At 43.2% G+C, this 20,483-nt stretch overlaps 1 protein-coding gene across 3 annotated transcripts in view; it reads right to left on the reverse strand.

Moving 5' to 3' along the window:
* The window catches only part of THSD7A (thrombospondin type 1 domain containing 7A), a 351,691-nt gene that overhangs the window by 40,191 nt on the left and 291,017 nt on the right, over positions 1–20,483 (reverse strand). For all 3 annotated transcript variants that reach the window (XM_034760534.1, XM_034760535.1, XM_034760533.1), the window contains 4 exons: positions 12,744–12,922; positions 8,915–8,920; positions 8,055–8,188; positions 691–844 (listed from right to left, as the gene is read on the reverse strand). In XM_034760534.1, coding sequence (XP_034616425.1) covers positions 691–844; positions 8,055–8,188; positions 8,915–8,920; positions 12,744–12,922 — 473 coding nt within the window. The remainder of the gene's footprint in view (positions 1–690; positions 845–8,054; positions 8,189–8,914; positions 8,921–12,743; positions 12,923–20,483) is intronic.

Here is a 20,483-nt window from a genome sequence, read left to right on the forward strand (position 1 = left end):
CTCTTTACAGATGATAACTCTCTCACTAATGAACACCCAGGCCAAGTCTACACTATAAAATTACATCGGTATAACTATGTCACTCAGGGGTATGTAAACTCCACATCTCTGAGCGACATAATTATAATGATCTAACCTCCTGTGCAGACAGCACTATGTTGATGGAGGGCTGACATAGCTACCCGCCTCTCGCAGAGGTGGAGTACCTACCCCAATGGGAGAAGTCCATTACTGGCGAAGGTAGCATCTTCACTGAAGCGCTACAGCAGCACAGCTGCACCAGTGCAACCATGCCACTGCAGCGTTTAAGTGTAGGCCTGCCCTACTGGTGTTTTTACAGAGAGAGATAAAGCCAGATTGAACAGGATCTAAGGTCTTTAGATATTACCAAAGCTGACTCATCCGAAATTAACCTTCCCTAAAAATGGAGGGCAATAGCTCATGAAAGTATCAGCATTAAGAGGTGATTTCTTGAACAACTGCTTTCAATGAAGAAATGCTGACACACTGCCCTCTTGATGGGATTGTTGCCAATCTGCTGTTGCCAATAATGCAGTTGACAGGAACTTATAATCATTTGCACGTGTCTATTGTTAAGTGCAGCATCTCTGCATAGTAACTTGAGGCTTACTTTCTTTAAATAAAATAGTCTTGAAACCTTATGTGTCAAGCTGTTAACATGTTTCTTACCAAGGAACATCTAGACCACTGGCCCCATTCAGACATAACACAGTCTTCAGGGCATGGCAATGTGCATCTTCTAGCACCAAGAGGCATCTCTTCAGGGTCACACAGGTAGTCCTCAACAGTGTCAGAAGGACCATCCACTGTGTTTTGCATGCACCTGGGAAAATATAAGGCTATACATAAAACATATTTGCTATGGATTTCCTACAATAACTGCATCCATTACACTAACATAGCATGGCATTTTAGCAGTTTGACCACAAACAATATACAAATAGAAAAATCTAGAACATTTTTGATACAACACAAATAATGGACTATAAAATACCAATGAGAATTTGAAAAAGTCAAAATATCCCCAGTTTTTTTCTGCTGCAGGCAGCAGTGCAGTATATCGGTTGAAGCTCAGGGCTCGGGGTGAGAAGCTCCTGAGTTCTAACTTTGCACAGCCACAGCCTTGCTGAGTGAATGTGCGCAGAGGAAGGAGGGCACAAGAGAAATAACAGGCAGGCAAGAGAAAAGGTGAGAGGGAATAACAGAAAGCAGCAGGAGCTGCAGGGAGAGAGAGCAGGAGGAGCCTCTTATGTACCTCTCTAGCACCCCCAGGAGCCTGGACTGATTAATACCAGCTTCTCAGGGAACTTCCTGTTTCCTGCTGCTTAGCTAGGGTTATCATACATCCTCTTTTTCCCGGACATGTCCGGCTTTTCGGCACTCAAACCCCCGTCCGGGGGGAATTGCCAAAAAGCGGAACATGTCCGGGAAAATGGCGGCTCTGTTTAAGAGCCGGGCTGCCTGAACGCTACCGGCTTCGGGCAGCCCCGTGCCTCCAGACCCGGCACCGCCGGAGCCCGGGAGGGGAAGTGCCCGGCTGGGGGCGCAGAGTCTGGAGGCAGGGGGGCTGCCCGAAGCCGGTAGCGCTCGGGCAGCCTGGCTCTTAAACAGCCTCCAGCGGCTGGGGCTCTGTGTAACTGACACTGGGTCAGTTACACAGAGCCAAAGAGGAGAAAAGCCTCCAGTGGCCGGGGCTCTGTGTAACTGACTCAGCCGCTGGAGGCTCTGTTTAAGAACCGGGCTGCCCGAGAGCTACTGGCTTCGGCTGCGGTGGCTCTGCTCCTCTTCGGCTCTGTGTAACTTATACAGTGTAAGTTACGCAGAGCCCCCGGAGCCCCGGAGGGGAAGTGCCCGGCTGGGGGCACAGGGTCCGGAGGCATAGGGGTTGCCCAAAGCCCGAGCGCTACCGGCTTCACGGTTTGCTGGGCAGCCTCCAGACCCTGCGCCCCCGGCTGGGTGCTTCCCCTCCCGGGCTCCAGCTGCGCTGGGGAAGCGCCGGCTGGGGGCGCAGGGTCTGGGGGCTGCCCGGGAAACCATGGAGCTGGTAGCACTGGGGCAGCCCTTTCCCCCTGGCTGGGAGTGGGAGGGAGGAGGGGGCGGAGTTAGGGTGGGGAAGGGGCGGAGTTGGGGCGGGGCTAGGGGGGTGGGGAAATGGGTGTGGCCATGGCCCGTGGAGGGTCCTCTTTTTTTATTTATGAGATATGGTAACCCTAGCTTAGCTGAACCCATTTGAGGAGAACAGGCAGTCAACTGAAGTAGTAGAAGCCAGTTAGGCCCTTAAGACGCTGATATCTTCCTTCACTCAGGCCCTGCTATCGGCCTGCTTATTTGTCCCCTTCAATTGAGTGTGGAGAGCCACTATAGCTGGCACAGAACAGCAGTCATGAGTGAAAGAAGAAAACGTCCCTCTGGGGCAGCATTCAGAAAAAGAAAGCAAGCAAAGGAAGCTTTTCTATCTAAGCTGGAAGAAGCGCTCCTGAGATACATAGACACAAATATTCACGGTGAGCCTTCTGGCCCCAGTGAGGATGTGAGTGGTGAGGAGATGCCTGATCTTCCAGTTAGTCAGAGTGCAGGTGACCTGGCAGCTACTGCAGCAGCCATATCTCCATCTCAAATGAATGTAACCATGCACATTCCTGAAGAAAAGTGTAGATCAGAGAAGTGTGTGGTGGAGGCACAAGAAACAGCTGCTGCTGAGTTTAGTTCCTTAAGTCTAGATGATCCAGGACTGTGGACCCACTTGAGCTGTAGCCTGAGGGACTTCCTTGTACTGCGTGGGCCACAGCAAGTGAAAAACTTCATGTTCCCCAAAGACAATGAAAATAGAAGTTTCCATCCAACACATTATTGGTGTGAAATCCCCAATGGTGACAAAGTGGAGAGGCCATGGTTATGTACTCAAAAACCCAGAATGCTGCATACTGTTTTTGTTGCAAACTCTTCCAGTCTAATGTTCCAGCCACATTGGGTTCTACAGGAACAAAGGACTGGAAAAATCTGGCTAGAAATCTGGCATGCCATGAAAAGGCAGCAATCACCAGAGAGCATTCCATAGGTGGAAAGAGCTTGAGATGAGACTAAGGTTAAAGGCCACCATAGATGATCAGCATCAAGAGAAGATTGCATCAGAGTCTCTTTACTGGCAAAATGTTCTGAAAAGGCTCATTGCCATTGTGAGAATGCTTGCTACCCAAAACCTAGCACTGCATAGCACTTCAGATCAGCTGTATGTGCCAAACAATGGAAACTTCCTTAAAATTGTGAAGCTGATGGCTGAGTTTGAGGCTGTACTCCAGGAGCATTTAAGAAGAGTCACCACCCAAGAAATGTACGTGCACCGCTGCCTTGGAAAAACAATTCAAAATGAGATCATACAGTTAGTGTCAACAAAAGTCAAACAGAAGATTGTGGCAGATCTGAAGTCAGCAAGATATTACTCTGTTATTCTGGACTGCACACCTGACATCATCCATACGGAAAAAAATGACTTTAATGGTGCATTTTGTAACAACAACAGAACCTAGTGAACATGTCCCTGCAATGGTGACTGTCAGAGAGCATTTTCTAGAATTTATTGACATTGATGATACTACAGCAGCTGGTATGACAAATGTGCTTCTTAAAAAGCTGGAAGATACGGGAATTGCGATAGCTGACACGAGAGGTCAGGGCTACAATAATGGTGCCAACATGAGAGGAAAGAACAGAGGAGTGCAGACATGAATCCGAGAGTTAAACCCTCGAGCTTTTTTTGTCCCATGCAGTTCTCATTCATTGAACTTGGTGGTCAGTGTTGCAGCATCAGCTTCTAGTGAGGCTGCTGAATTTTCTAATGTAATTCAAAGCATCTATGTATATTTCTCCGCATCAACTCATTGATAGCAAATTTTGAAGCAACATCCTCTCTGACACTGAAACCACTGAGTGCAACATGATGGGAAAGTCGAGTGGAGGCGATAAAGCCTATCAAACACGAAATTGGGAAGATAGATAATGCCATGGTTGCCATTATGGGGGATAATGCTATGACAGGAACTGTTTGTGGGAGAACAGTGGCAGAGGGAAATGGAATCACCAGAAACATACCTAACTTAAAATTTCTATGTGGCTTCGTGTTGTAGTATGACATACTGTTTGAAATAAAAGTTGTAAGCAAGAGACTCCAAAGTGTTGACCTTGATATATCTGGAGCAAGCAAAGTCATACCAACAGTCATACCGGTCGGATGAGGGATTTTAAAATGTTTTGAAGAGTGCACAGAAGTTGGCAGAGGAACTTCTCACTGAAGCTATTTTCCCACCCATTCAAGAATACAAGAGTCACCGAAGAAGACAACATTTTGGTTACAAGGCACAGGATAATCCCGTAAGAGACCCTAAATAACAATTCAAAGTTGAATTCTTTAACCACGTGCTAGATTGTGCAATACAGTCAGCTGAAGAATGTTTTGTGCAGCTCGAAGAATACAGCAGTATATTTGGGATGTTGTATGATATTCCAAAACTCCTCACTGTAGCTGAAGACCTACACCACCAATGCAGGGCACTAGAGACAGTGTTGACACATGATGACATGCATGATATTTATGCGAGTGATTTAGGTGATGAACTGAAAGTCCTTTCAAGATACATTTCAACAGGCTGAACTTCAAAGGCTGTTCTGGAATATATGTGCACATATAAGATGACCACCCTCTTTCCAAATGCTTTTGTTGCTCTGTGCATACTTCTAACACTTCCCGTAACAGTTGCCAGTGGAGAACGCAGGTTCTCCAAGCTGAAGTTAATAAAAACACATCTACGCTCCACAACGACACAGGAGAGGCTGGTTGGCCTTGCAACCATCTCAATAGAGCATGAGCTGGCCCAGACAGTGGACCTTCAGGAAGCAGTTCAAATCTTTGCAACCAAGAAGGCACGGAAAGCACCACTTTGATTATTCAAACAGATAAAAATGCCAGTGTTTACTATGCAGACAAGAAAGGTTACATTTGCTTTTCAGGTGTTTGAAAGTTAAGTGCTACTTAAAATTTTTGAACAAGGCATTTTAAGTTGTTAGTTCTCCTTTATTGGGGTAGGTAGCAGAGCAGTACCATGAGAGTAGAAGAACAGGAAGAAGGCAGAATTGAGAGCTTTGAAAGTTTTGGCCCAAGCAAGAGGGGATAGGGGCGTCATTTGAGCTCCCCGTCTCAGGTGCCAAAATGTTGTGGGCTGGCCCTGTGTTAAACCTTCACTTTCATTGCAATATTTTAAAACTATACTATTTTATTACATTACCAATTCCTGTATACCTGAAGATCTCATGGTGTCAGTCAGAAAACATTTTTAAAATGAGATTATTTTAAATGAACACAACCAACAGAGATACTGTATCTGCAAAAATCTGTTTGGTGGAATTAGTTATCCAATGAGAGTTAGTATATGGATGGCAAAAGGGAAGGTAGGTTTTTTTGTGTGTTCATCCCAAAGGGCTGAAATTCCTTTCTTTGGCATAAATAATGTATTTTCTTCTCTAGCTTTGATGGTAGTGTCAAAAGCTGTGTACCTCTGGAGAGAGCCTAAAGCACCACCACCACCACCACCACCAGTACTTATTGCTTTTTTAAAAAAAGAATAAACTTTTGGTGGGACTTCCAATATCTATTTTGGTTGCTGTTATATTAGAGTAAATTATGCACACTTTAATATTTGTGACAAGCGAAAACTAAAAATCTGACCTTCAAATAAATCGTTAAATTCAAGGCGCGCTTCTGTTTTAAATCTTGTCAAATCTAGCAATTGCTACAGTATTTCTGGTACATTAAAGAGAATCTTTGGAAATTAATGTATCTGGTCTTCAAATGGGTCCTGTAGACCGAATTCATTTTATGGCTTGTCATTCTAACATGCAGACAGAGATGACTTCTTAAATTGTGTGTTGCTCTATAGGTAGCCTTAGAGAATAATATATAATCAACACTGAACTTCTTGCTATGTACATTACCATGCAAGACTTCTCTTAAGCAAGTCTTTGAGTAGAGGTGTAAGTTGATTAGTAGACAGGATGCTTGGATCAGATTCAGTAAATATTGGAACAAGATTTTTGGACTTGTTTTACTAAATTCACTCTTTACACAGTTTTACAGAGTTCGGGGGCGGGGGAGAGAGAATGTACCTTTTTTTTTTTTTTTTTTTTAAACTAAAGGGGGGAAAAAACAGCATTCTGAACCAGGCTGAATTTAACACAGCATTGCAATGCACTACTTGGCCTTCAGATTAACTATTCCAGGAAGCTCAGTTTTTCAACATCATTGTACTACAAGCATTCAACAACTGCAAGAAGGTTTTGGTATTAACAAATATGCATGCTTTTTAAAAATGCCTTTTCAGAAGTGGGACTGATTAACTCAAAATATTTGATCAGAAAAGAACTGCCCGGAGTAGCCCTGTGAATTATTTTTCAGGGGGAAAATGTGCTAAAGTCATAATTGGGATTTAAAGTTCAACCATCTGACACTCATAGAAGCAGTATAATCATAAAATATGGTCAAGGTGAATAGTCTCAATCCATTTCCCAGTAAACAAGCATCCACCACCACAACTGGAATCAATTGACAACCTTGTTAGTAATCTTGATGAAGAGGTCAGGAATTGAATGATCATGGACACTGAACTACCCTTTTATCCTCAGAGATAGTCGCTCTGGATCAGTGTTCTAGTAAATTAAAGGGATAATCCAGAGACTCTTGCACAACATCATCCTGTGCTGAATGCGCTCTGTGGGCTGTAAATCTCTGCACTGTAAATCTGGCACCTTTCACTAGAACTAAATTCAACTAAACAATTAAAAATATATCCTACTCCGTGTGAATTTATACTCAAACTATCAAACTATTTAACTCCATAAGAATCATGCTGTAGTCATGATACAGTCAGCTTCTGAGCAGAATTGTTCTCCCTCTTGAGGTGATTACTTTCCAGACTCAGCCAATTTGTCTGTGAATTTGTTGTCAGGAGTTTGTTCTACTGTAGTGTGTCAGAAATATTACAACCATGTTGGAACACTGGCATTTCAAATCCAGTGTTCACACTGGCTGATTTAGCAGACCTAGAGGACCACAAGGGTAACAAAAAGGTATTGAAAACCAGCACCAGATATAGGGCTAAATTCTCTGCTCTGATGCTGTGCCAATTTAATATGGAGCAGAGATTTTCACCCATTACTTTTATGTTTAGCGCTTTCTAGGCCAAAATACGTTCCAAATTTAAAATATGGTTAAGTACTTAAGCGTTTCTTTACCATTCCAAGAACAACATAGGACACATTCCTACTGATCTTTATCACACTGCTATGGAGTTCTTTATTCCTTACGTCTAAAACTCAGAAATAGAAAGAGCACCACTAATGATAACATAAGACTCCGCACAGTTCATTAATCTGTCTTTGGGCTCAGAAGCAAGTCTGAGCCACTGACCACCTGTTGTAAAGTTCTCTCAGCATTTTAAATTAACAGGGCTATTAACTACAAGCCCTGGCCAAATTCAAACTGGGGTGATTACATTCTGAATACCTTAATACACTGTGTTTTCAGTTGGATATGGCATCCTTCACCTTTTGCACTAAATTGTTGTACAGTATTGCTGTGCACTGTAAAATGGGTTGCCATGTTTCACCCCAGAGGTGATTGCATTTTACTGATAAGTGAGAATTGATCTCTGTGTTAAATTTATAAAGAACTTGGGGGTTAACTTGAAAGGCACTATATAAATGTAAGTTACAGTTTTATTTTTATAAAGTATAATTAATGTTTAAAAAAAACAGAAACAAAGGGCTAGATCCTGAACTGTGTAAACTGGTTTAGCTCCACTGAGTTCAATCTACACAGATTTACACCAGCTGAGGTGCTGGTCTAACATTCCGTAGACAAACTTTTGTGAAAATGCCTTTGTCAAAATACTCTTCTATAGAATTTTGCTTCTTTAATTCCATCATAATTTAAAGGTGAGGGTTTCTGTTTTTGTTTTTTAAGAGAAGGATTACATTCTGTTTACCTCACTTTCCTGGTTTGCACACCTTCTCCACAGTTCTCCTTTAAGTCAACATTGGTCACTTTGCAGACGCTCCAGGGTTCTGTAACCCATATGTACTGGCTGCAGTCACTGTGGCATGGGACCACCTCATATACCTGGAATCCACACAGAGTGTAAGTTTGCTACACACAATATGCAAATATGATAAGTATACAGGAGCTGTCATTCTGACATAGCAGCAACACAAACATTATTGCTATTTTGTAAAGATAACAAATATATTTAATCTTAATCCATGTACAAGTTGTGAGACAGTTGGTGTTACAACAGACATAAAACACCGGACACCAAAGCAAGGAAATGAAAAGTTAAATCCCTAACAGTATAAACTCTCTTCTGCACCAGTATGCATGCACTTTACCATTACTACTAACATACACCAGAGAACACACACACAACAGCCTTAACTTTGCTCTAATAGGAAGCCAGCCTTCTACTTCTCCATTTACCAACCTGCTCCTCAGTCTTTCCTTTACTCTACACTCCCACACCTAATATTATTAGTTGTGGATGTTTGGTTTGTTTGGGGAGAGTGGATTCTAATGGTATCACTCCCTAAATTACATCAGTGTAAATCAGAGCATAATCTGGCCGCTTAACTTAAACTATTTTTAACTGTGAAGCCTTAAAGTTATTATATCATGCTAAGATTGAAATGTTCTATATAGACGGTCTGAGGTACATTAAAAATGGCATCCTATGTACTATCACATATAATCTTTTTAAAGAACAATTACAGAAAAAGCCAAACAGTGCATACATTATAGAACTTGGTCAGGAAGCACATTATAAGATTAGGTATCTATTTTAGAGACTCTTACCTGAGCCTGGAGCAGGTATTTGCCATGAACCCAAGGGAACAACCGAAGATAAATAGAAACACTAGTTAGAGAGCGAAACACAGATATTTGAATGGTGTACATTTAGTACTTCATTGGTTAAAAACAATCTTCTATGCTCTCTACCAAGCAGAAAGCCTCACCACTTAGGCCAGATAAGACACAGCTTTCCCTCTTGTATCTCTACTGACACATTCTGCAAGAAGCCAGCATTTAAGAGAAAAAAATTCTTTTGCACATCACCTTGATGGAGAACTAGTGCATATATGCTCACCTTTTCTTCACACTGTTTAGAACACATGGCTAAACTATTTTATTCTCTGCCTACCATGGATATCAATTCTTTACAGGCTGGGGAGTTCAATTTCTCCAAGACTGAAGAAATTCCTGAGTGGTTTTGGATGGAAGACTGTGTTTTATATATTATCAATATTGTACTGACAGGTAGCGTGGGATGGGTATAAAGGTGGAGAAAGTGACAAAGATCTCATCCTTCACACGTTTTTAAAATCTTTTTAGCCTGTCCTAAGTTTGTGTCCAGTATTTGAAACCAGTTGCCACTAAAAGCTCTTCTCTAGTTGTCTGATATATCTGCTATTAGCAAGCTAGAGCCAACATTACTAGACAATCTAAATGAGAATCTCAATATGGCACTCTCTAGCTGTTGTCAGCAATGCACCTGTCAGCCAAGACAGAGCCCATGCCTGTGTTCCAGGTGTAAGTGGAGGTCTCTCGACATTATTGGCATTTATGTGACGGTCACTGATAGCAAGCACTTAGAGCTCAACATAGTCATGGACTCGATGCCTGCCTAGGTAGGTGGGGAGGCAGAGAATCACTGAAGCCAAAGAAAAGGTAGATGTTATTTTCCCCAGGAAACTGGGATCTGCCTCTAGCAGAAACTCTCTGAAAGCCAGAGAGAGAATTTTTCAGTGAATTGGACCCAGTATCATCTGCAAACCTTCACTATAGCAGTGCAGATTATTTTATTTTTTTAACTATAGATGCTTAGGGAAAAGAGAATAAATCTTCAAAAGCTAGTTTCAACAATTTCCTGTTCCACAGGTAATTTAAGATATTTGCTTATCCATATATCACACTTTTCTCCATGAGAGAATTTGCTGTGCATACACCTCTGCCAATATGAGAAAATCATAAATAAGGCTATTCAAGGAAAAAGAAATAGGGACACACCTTTTAGCCCCAAATGAGATACTTTAAAATGGAGAGAGCAGAAAAACAATTAATGGTTTTATTACATTCACCCTTTAAATGGGACAGTTGGCATGTATGGATATATTTGCAAATAATTTAAATTAGAAAATAACATCATTTATTAATGAAAATAGGTTTAGATTAAGGGCCAGATTGTGATCAGTTCCTGCTTGGATGTGCCTAAGGGAAGAGGGCAAGGTTCCCTTCCCACATCTTGCAACATGGGTGTGGAGTCCAGGCCCCGCCTTTCTAGTCACAACCCTGTGTGTGCCAGCTACTTGAAAGAGTGCGTGTTGAGGGCTGGAATCCGGCATGGAGAATTGAGCAGGTCACATTCGCCCCAAGGATGGTGTAGCTATGGGTATGTTTTCTGGGAGACCACAGTGGAAATTCTTGCTGAATCATCTCCAACTGTAGCATGGTCCTCTGAGCCCTCTCCCCAACACACTGGTACTACAATGGCAAAATCTAACCCTTACATTTTATATTACAAACTATTGTTTACAAGTGGCTATGCCTTTCGTCCTGAAGTGGTGATATGACAATGTGCTAGTTTGCTCTGTTGATTTTCTTTGAGCTGTGGATCAGGTGTGGATTAATTAAACAGCCCTGGGCAGCTGTTTGGTCATTGGCACAGACTGGGTTTGTGGGATTTCCACACTTAAGGATTTACAGTGAAGTGTATTTAATATTAAGGGATACAAACTCTTAGCTTTATGGATGGCACAGCCTCTTCGCCATGCAATCTCAGACTGCAATTTTATCTTTGTTATAGTAATTTAATATTTGAATTTTTAGCAGCTATAAAGCTGCAGCAAATAAGATCCTAGGTTATATACCAGTAGAGGGCAGCAGTGCTATATACAAAAAATGAGTTCTCTAATACAAATATAGCAACTTCTCCTCTGACATCCTGAAGATCTTATTATGAAATATTGTGCCACATGAATATTACAAGCAGGAAGAGATTTTTTTCATAAACTATAATTTGTTCCTATTATAATGTATTTTCTGTAATTTCAAAACAGTTTTAATATGCTCCTCCAAACCAACACAGCATTCAATGAAACTTGCGTTTTGTGTTCAAGTAGACTATAAACATAGTTTATTAGCTATAGTTTAAACACTTTCAAAACTAATTACATACCCTTAAGTAGAAACATTAAATCAACACACCATTTCATTCTGTGTTGACAAAATGTCAATAAGATGGTATTAATAACGTGCACCTTATTCGAATATGAATGGTCAGATTTTTTTTCCCCTCTGAATATTTATGGAGATGAATATGGCGCCATTTAACATGCTATCTACAAATGCAAATTAAATCCAAATGCGAGATGAATATAAATCAAAGTTGAAGAGAGACAAGGAACCCGAAAAGGCTAAAAACTGCCCAACCAAACAACTTTACACGCAGCAGGTCTTACATGCCTGGCAAGGCCAGAACTTATTTTTTTTTAAAAACTTCTGTTGAGAGCTTCCTGCTTTGTGTCAGTGTTTTGTATCTACCTACAGTTCCATGAGACCCTAATGTGGCACCCCCAAGATCAATTTGGCTGACTGCTGCCCTCGGAAGGATTCTAACACCCAGATAGTTAGACGTTCAAGTTTTAGTCTCAATCAGTCTTTTTTAAAACAAGTGCACCTGGAAGGCCAAAAACCATGTGGATGCCAATTTTGGCTATAGGATGCTAAGGAGGACACAAAGATCACACTGTGGATACTTTGAATGTTTCTGGTGTTTTGTTTTGTTTGTTTTTTGTGGTGGTGATGGGGGGAGGCGGTGGAAAGGAGGATGGGCTAACACAATGATTTCACTGATTGCATGGAGTATCTACAAGAAAGAAAGGCAGGACCGGAGGAGTGCCACCAGGCCCTTTAAAGGGGCTTTGGGGGGATTATTTTATTTTTCAGGACCAGAATTACAACATTTATCAGTCTGACAAGGAGTTTGGATCCCATGATATTTTTACAATGGAGAGCAATTTCCTCCTTAGTGAAGAAGTGGCAGTATTTTTTTAATATTTAGCTCCAGGTATTAATACTATACCAAAATATCTGCCTCAATGCATAGCTCTCATGATGATATTCAAATGGAGGAGGAGGAGACTGAACAGAATGAATTGGTATTCTTCATGGGCTGCTTACTTTGCATGTACTTTATCTATAATGTATGGCAGTGTTTGAATTAAGGAGGGGAATTTCCTGTACTGTGTAGTTCAACCTCCCTCTCTGAATAATGAGAGATTTATCTCTTCTTTTTAAACATACTGCTGAAGAGCTGATCTTGCAAGGTGATGAGTGTCTGCAGTTGATGGTAATCAAGGCAGAATTGGGCCTTGTAAGTTTTGGCTTTGTAATACATCATATTCCATGGACTTTTTAAAAAAAAAATCAACAGAGAAAAACCCTAACCCTAATTTTGCATATAAGGACTTGTTGTCTTCCACCAGTGCCGGTCCATATTATTCAATTCAAACAGCATGTGAAGTACATAGAAGGGAAGGATTCTTCACTGACTTTATATATGTAATACAATTTGTCAACACAGAAATAAAGGAATATATCGGCAAAGAAAAGTAACTGGATTTACCTGATTGACATGATCCAGCTTGGGGCAGGGTCTTCCACCATTGTAAGGTTTTTCACGGAGCCATTTAGACCTAACCTTTACCCCGCTCCCACAGGATTTACTACAGCGAGACCAATTGGACCATTCACTGAGCTTGCAGTCTGAGGGGCATGGAATAATGCAGGCTTCCTCAATGTAACCTGAGAGAATGGAAATGAAAGCAAAATCTCTTCAGCATGTTGCTCTGCCACTTCTCTCTGACACCTCAGTCTAGTTTGTTGCAAGTGTCCAAAGTTTGACTTGACAGAAGTGGGTGAATGCAGAGATTTCTTTATCATTTGGGCTAAATTAAATTCTGCAGGAAATTGACACACACCCCCATTGATTGTGTTGAAACAACAGCTGAGCAGCCTCAATATTATCTGATTTTGTTCTCACCAGATTTCCACAGTCTGACTTTCTAACAGCTGCTAGAGTGTAATTGATGCTGCGTTAGTCTCATGCTGCAGAAATGATAGATAGATAGATGTGTTAAAAAATCCTGCCACATAGATGAGTTACAAACCTTTACATAGTTGCATCAAGCAAATCTGCTGTGGTTATATGTATGTTAACAGTCTAACAAACTGGACCACAAGACTTGTGTTTTATCAGCTTGGAACTAGTAAACTTAATATCTTGTGACCTATTCAAGGCTAGAAAGAAAGAGTGGTCAGCCACATTACTGATTTGCAGATTAACATCCATCTGTCCTCACTAGTACACAAAGGGCTGGTCTACACTGGGGTGGGGGGAATTGATCCAAGATACGCAACTTCAGCTACGCGAATAGCGTAGCTGAAGTCGAAATATCTTGAATCGAATTACCTGGGGTCCAGACAGCGTGGGATCGATGGCCGCAGCTCCCCCGTCGACTGCGCTACCGCTGCTCATTCTGGTGGAGTTCCAGAGTCGACGGTGAGCGCGTTCGGGGATCGATATATTGCGTCCTAACAAGACGCGATATATCGATCCTGGATAAATCGATTGCTACTCACAGATACGGCGGGTAGTGAAGACGTACCCAAAGTAATCACTCTGAAGGGGAAGGCAAATGCTTAGTTTTGGTAACTCATGGATCCTGAGAAACTGGAAGGAGAGTGTGTATAGAGATATGTAACTAGGATACCATTCCTAAATCAATGTAACAACTGACAATGCATTTCTTCTAATGGCGGCGAACAGCAGAGGCTAACAGCGGGAGTTTGCCTGGGAGCTGTCTGAGAGGAGGTACGCTAAGTGCTGCATTAGGGGGGCTGTGTTGCTGGGCCTTGAGTGGGCCTGACTGGTATATAAGGGCAGTCAGCAGCGAACCAGCTGAGCGGCGAACAGCAGAGGCTAACAGCGGGAGTTTGCCTGGGAGCTCTCCGAGAGGAGGTACGCTAAGTGCTGCATTAGGGGGGCTGTGTTGGTGAGTATCTGAGTGTCTGCTGCTGGGACAGTTGGTCAGTTTGACCGTGTGCTTGATTGCTTGCTTGTTTGTTTGAAAAGTGTGAATTGGGAGTGCTTTGTTCCAGCTGGGCCTTGAGTGGGCCTGACTGGTATATAAGGGCAGTCAGCAGCGAACCAGCTGAGCGGCGAACAGCAGAGGCTAACAGCGGGAGTTCGCCTAGGGAGAGCGCACTGAGGCTTTCATCTGCAGGTTTCTCCGAGTAGTTCCTGCAACAGTTGAGGAAGCTCCTAAGAGGACGGTGATATGGAAGGTGAGCGATCAGCTGTTGTAACCTGCACAGGTTGTGCCATGTTTGTCTTTCTTCCGCAGGACAGAAGCGACTTTGTCTGTACAAAGTGCAAGCTGGTCTCCATACTGGAGGAGAAGGTTCGAGGGCTGGAGAAACAAGTATCGACTCTGCGTTGCATAAGGGAAAATGAAGATTTCCTGGACAGACGTCAGGAGATGCTTCTACGGCCACAATGTTCTGAAGATTCAGAGCAGGCGCAGCAGGAACAGAAGGATTGTGAGGAGGTTTGGCAGCATGTGACCTCCAGAAGAAGAAAGAGAAGCGTCCATGCACCAGCAATGGAGATACAGGTGAGCAATCGTTTCCATGTTCTCTCTACAGGTGCTAATGCGGAGAGTGGACTAGATGGCCCATCTGAGGGAAGGGAGCAGAAGGAGACTCCACCGATTGGAAGGCAAAAGATGCACTGTCCTAGGGATGGGGGTTCCACGACCACCACTCCCAAGAGGAGGAGGAGGATGGTGGTGGTCGGGGACTCCCTCCTCAGGGGGACTGAGTCATCTATCTGCCGCCCTGACCGGGAAAACCGAGAGGTCTGCTGCTTGCCAGGAGCTAGGATACACGATGTGACGGAGAGACTGCCGAGACTCATCAAGCCCTCGGATCGCTACCCCTTCCTGCTTCTCCACGTGGGCACCAATGATACTGCCAAGAATGACCTTGAGCGGATCACTGCAGACTACGTGGCTCTGGGAAGAAGGATAAAGGAGTTTGAGGCGCAAGTGGTGTTCTCGTCCATCCTCCCTGTGCAAGGAAAAGGCCGGGGTAGAGACCGTCGAATCGTGGAAGTCAACGAATGGCTACGCAGGTGGTGTCGGAGAGAAGGCTTTGGATTCTTCGACCATGGGATGGTGTTCCAAGAAGAAGGAGTGCTAGGCAGAGATGGGCTCCACCTAACGAAGAGAGGGAAGAGCATCTTCGCCAGCAGGCTGGCTAACCTAGTGAGGAGGGCTTTAAACTAGGTTCACCGGGGGAAGGAGACCAAAGCCCTGAGGTAAGTGGGGAAATGGGATCCTGGGAGGAAGCACAAGCAGGAGAGCGCAAGAGGGGAGGACTCCTGTCTCATGCTGAGAAAGAGGGACGATCATTGAGTTATCTTAAGTGCCTATACACAAATGCAAGAAGCCTGGGAAACAAGCAGGGAGAACTGGAAGTCCTGGCACAGTCAGGGAACTATGATGTGATTGGAATAACAGAGACTTGGTGGGACAACTCACATGACTGGAGTACTGTCATGGATGGATATAAACTGTTCAGGAAGGACAGGCAGGGCAGAAAAGGTGGGGGAGTTGCGTTGTATGTAAGAGAGGAGTATGACTGCTCAGAGCTCCGGTATGATACTGCAGAAAAACCTGAGAGTCTCTGGATAAAGTTGAGAAGTGGGAGCAACAAGGGTGATGTTGTGGTTGGAGTCTGCTATAGACCACCAGACCAGGGGGATGAGGTGGACGAGGCCTTCTTCTGGCAACTAGCAGAAATTGCTAGATCACAGGCCCTGGTTCTCATGGGAGACTTTAATCACCCTGATATCTGCTGGGAGAGCAATACAGCAGTGCACAGGCAATCCAGGAAATTTTTGGAAAGTGTAGGGGACAATTTCCTGGTGCAAGTGCTGGAGGAACCAACTAGGGGCAAAGCTTTTCTTGACCTGCTGCTCACAAACAGGGAAGAACTAGTAGGGGAAGCAAAAGTGGATGGGAACCTGGGAGGCAGTGACCATGAGATGGTTGAGTTCAGGATCCTGACACAAGGAAGAAAGGAGAGCAGCAGAATACGGACCCTGGACTTCAGAAAAGCAGACTTTGACTCCCTCAGGGAACAGATGGGCAGGATCCCCTGGGAGAATAACATGAAGGGCAAAGGGGTCCAGGAGAGCTGGCTGTATTTTAAAGAATCCTTATTGAGGTTGCAGGAACAAACCATCCCGATGTGTAGAAAGAATAGTAAATATGGCAGGCGACCAGCTTGGCTAAACAGTGAAATCCTTGCTGATCTTAAATGCAAAAAAGAGGCTTATAAGAAGTGGAAGATTGGACAAATGACCAGGGAGGAGTATAAAAATATTGCTCAGGCGTGCAGGAGTGAAATCAGGAAGGCCAAATCACACTTGGAGTTGCAGTTAGCAAGAGATGTTAAGAGTAACAAGAAGGGTTTCTTCAGGTATGTTAGCAACAAGAAGAAAATCAAGGAAAGTGTGGGCCCCTTACTGAATGAGGGAGGCAACCTAGTGACAGAGGATGTGGAAAAAGCTAATGTACTCAATGATTTTTTTGCCTCTGTCTTCACGCACAAGGTCAGCTCCCAGATTGCTGCACTGGGCAGTACAGCATGGGGAGAAGGTGACCAACCCTCTGTGGAGAAAGAAGTGGTTCGGGACTATTTAGAAAAACTGGACGTGCACAAGTCCATGGGGCCGGATGCGCTGCATCCGAGGGTGCTAAAAGAGTTGGCGGGTGAGATTGCAGAGCCATTAGCCATTATTTTTGAAAACTCATGGCGATCGGGGGAGGTCCCAGATGACTGGAAAAAGGCTAATGTAGTGCCCATCTTTAAAAAAGGGAAGAAGGAGGATCCGGGGAACTACAGGCCAGTCAGCCTCACCTCAGTCCCTGGAAAAATCATGGAGCAGGTCCTCAAGGAATCAATTATGAAACATTTAGAGGAGAGGAAAGTGATCAGGAACAGTCAGCATGGATTCACGAAGGGGAAGTCATGCCTGACTAACCTAATTGCCTTCTATGATGAGATAACTGGCTCTGTGGATGAGGGGAAAGCAGTGGATGTGTTATTTCTTGACTTTAGCAAAGCTTTTGATACGGTCTCCCACAGTATTCTTGCCACCAAGTTAAAGAAGTATGGGCTGGATGAATGGACTGTAAGGTGGATAGAAAGCTGGCTAGATCGTCGGGCTCAACGGGTAGTGATCAATGGCTCCATGTCTAGTTGGCAGCCGGTTTCAAGTGGAGTGCCCCAAGGGTCGGTCCTGGGGCCGGTTTTGTTTAATATCTTTATTAATGATCTGGAGGATGGTGTGGACTGCACTCTCAGCAAGTTTGCAGATGACACTAAACTAGGAGGCGTGGTAGATACACTAGAGGGTAGGGATCGGATACAGAGGGACCTAGACAAATTAGAGGATTGGGCAGAAAAAAACCTGATGAGGTTCAGCAAGGACAAGTGCAGAGTCCTGCACTTAGGACGGAAGAATCCCATGCACTGCTACAGACTAGGGACCGAATGGCTAGGTAGCAGTTCTGCTGAAAAGGACCTAGGGGTCACAGTGGACGAGAAGCTGGATATGAGTCAACAGTGTGCTCTTGTTGCCAAGAAGGCTAACGGCATTTTGGGCTGTATAAGTAGGGGCATTGCCAGCAGATCGAGGAACGTGATCGTTCCCCTTTATTCGACATTGGTGAGGCCTCATCTGGAATACTGTGTCCAGTTTTGGGCCCCACACTACAAGAAGGATGTGGAAAAATTGGAAAGAGTCCAGCGGAGGGCAACAAAAATGATTAGGGGTCTGGAGCACATGACTTATGAGGAGAGGCTGAGAGAACTGGGATTGTTTAGTCTCCAGAAGAGAAGAATGAGGGGGGATTTGATAGCAGCCTTCAACTACCTGAAGGGGGGTTCCAAAGAGGATGGAGCTCGGCTGTTCTCAGTGGTGGCAGATGACAGAACAAGGAGCAATGGTCTCAAGTTGCAGTGGGGGAGGTCCAGGTTGGATATCAGGAAAAACTATTTCACTAGGAGGGTGGTGAAACACTGGAATGCGTTACCTAGGGAGGTGGTGGAGTCTCCTTCCTTGGAGGTTTTTAAGGCCCGGCTTGACAAAGCCCTGGCTGGGATGATTTAGCTGGGAATTGGTCCTGCTTTGAGCAGGGGGTTGGACTAGATGACCTCTTGAGGTCCCTTCCAACTCTGATATTCTATGATTCTATGATTCTATGATTCTAAAGCAGAATATGTTACAACTATACTATGTGTGTGGTTTATATTAACATTTACAGTAAGAGCCATAAAAAGTTAGTATTCATCGGCCATAACCGTGCCGCTACTGTAGAGATGTCCTGAATGTATATGGAATATCCCCTAAATATAGATGTGTGTGTGTGTGTGTGTGTGTGTGTGTGTGTGTGTGTGTGTAAAAATTACGGTAGTATCTCAGGTACCACGTGTAATAACTTGGCAAATGTAGACTTTTTAATGAAAATTATTTTACATACAGTTGAAAAACCAACAAATTAATAAAATGATGAGATGCACCTGAATCACTTATGTATTGTAAGTGAGAGTTCTCGTACCATTGGTAGAGCAGGCTGGTCACAGTTTTACATTTATTGTCTTTTAATTTCATTGAATGTCTCCTTATTTTTGTATTACTAGTGAGGACTTACCTTTGCTATACTATTCATTACTTTGTCTGCCTCTATATTGTCTCTTTTTATTAATTGACTCTCTAAACAATCCCCAAGCTTTTCAATATCTTTTCATATAGAAGTTTTCCAGGTCTTTAATAATTTTAATTCCTCCTCTCTGAAGCCCTTTCTATTTCTGTTATATCCTTTTGAGATAAGAGTGAGGCTTGAATGGCATTGGATCATGTTAGGTCAACAATTTGGCACCCCCTTCCTTTTTTTTTTTTTTGAAGCTTCTATCTTGTTCTCCAAAATTTCAGCTTTCATTAAATGAAATATCTGTAGCCATTACGGTTCTGAGGAAACAAACAGTATTTTCAACGTTAACGGACACAGTGATGGCAGCCTGAATTTGTAGAGAGCCTGAAATACTAACTCTAAGAGGTGTGGACTGTCTCATTCATCTCTAAAGGGTGCTAACTCAGGTGCCTAATGATAATTTAAATGTCAACTTATCTATGCTGCTCATCTAAGCAGATAATAAGAAAGTCCCTCTCCTTTCTTATGATGAAACGTGCAATACATTCATTTTAATACTACAATTGAGTGGCACTTGAGATACACTTACTTTGTTTGCAGTTTGATCTATGGAGCCAAAATGCCAGAGGGGAACAGTGGAACCTATGGGACATTTGAGTCCCACCAGAGCAGAAGGGGCTTGGCCAGTTCTGGTGACTGGTGTGGGATCATCTCATCCTGCTTCTAGAGGATGCAGTGAGACACTGTGTGCAGACCCAGGTAGACATCATTACATTGGTCACACTTAGGTCATGTTTTCAAGTTTTCTTACAACCATGACCAAAAAAAACCCCACTTAGATTCTGATGTCATGTCACATGACTCTGGGGGCCATGTGCTTTATTCCACCTCTGCCCAGGATGCATCCAAACCCAGTGAGAGGGAGCCAAGCCTCAACATCCAATCAGAGCATGCTCATGATCACACTTTGAGCAACTGGACAATCTACTGTGAGAGACATTCATTTTAGCTTGTCTTGTAGGTGGAGCCAGGCTTGTGGGCAAAATACCAACCAGACAACACACTACTTTTTTCATTTCCAATTTGGGTCTGGATAAGAGTGATCAGAACTGTCCACAATATTCCAAGCAAGAATATGCTATTTATCTACATAATTACATTATAATATTTAAGTATTAATTTCCCTCCTGTTCCTTTTGCATCCTAGCAGTTTCTTTGCTTTTTTGTCCACCTCCGCATGCTGATAACCTATCATTTTCATCAACTGTGACATTAGCAACTCTATTTAAAAAAATTAAACTCTGAGTGAACGGTCTTCTGCCGAGATCTTTTCTGAAGGCAACTAACACCAAACAATTATGTGCAATATTAAAAAGCAGGAACGTTTGATATATTTTATTTCCAAATATATTTGTAGACACTTTCCAGCAATGTATGTTAAGAACAAGGTGCAGTAGAAATAATAATAATAAAAAAAACCTGTACAATTAGAATATGCACATTTTACCTGTACACTCATATAAGCTCTGAATTCTGGTTCTAGTTTTCTATAGCTTGCATCTGCTTGGAACTGCTAGCTGGTT

This window comes from Trachemys scripta, chromosome 2, assembly GCF_013100865.1.
Source record: "Trachemys scripta elegans isolate TJP31775 chromosome 2, CAS_Tse_1.0, whole genome shotgun sequence".
NCBI lineage: Eukaryota > Metazoa > Chordata > Testudines > Emydidae > Trachemys > Trachemys scripta.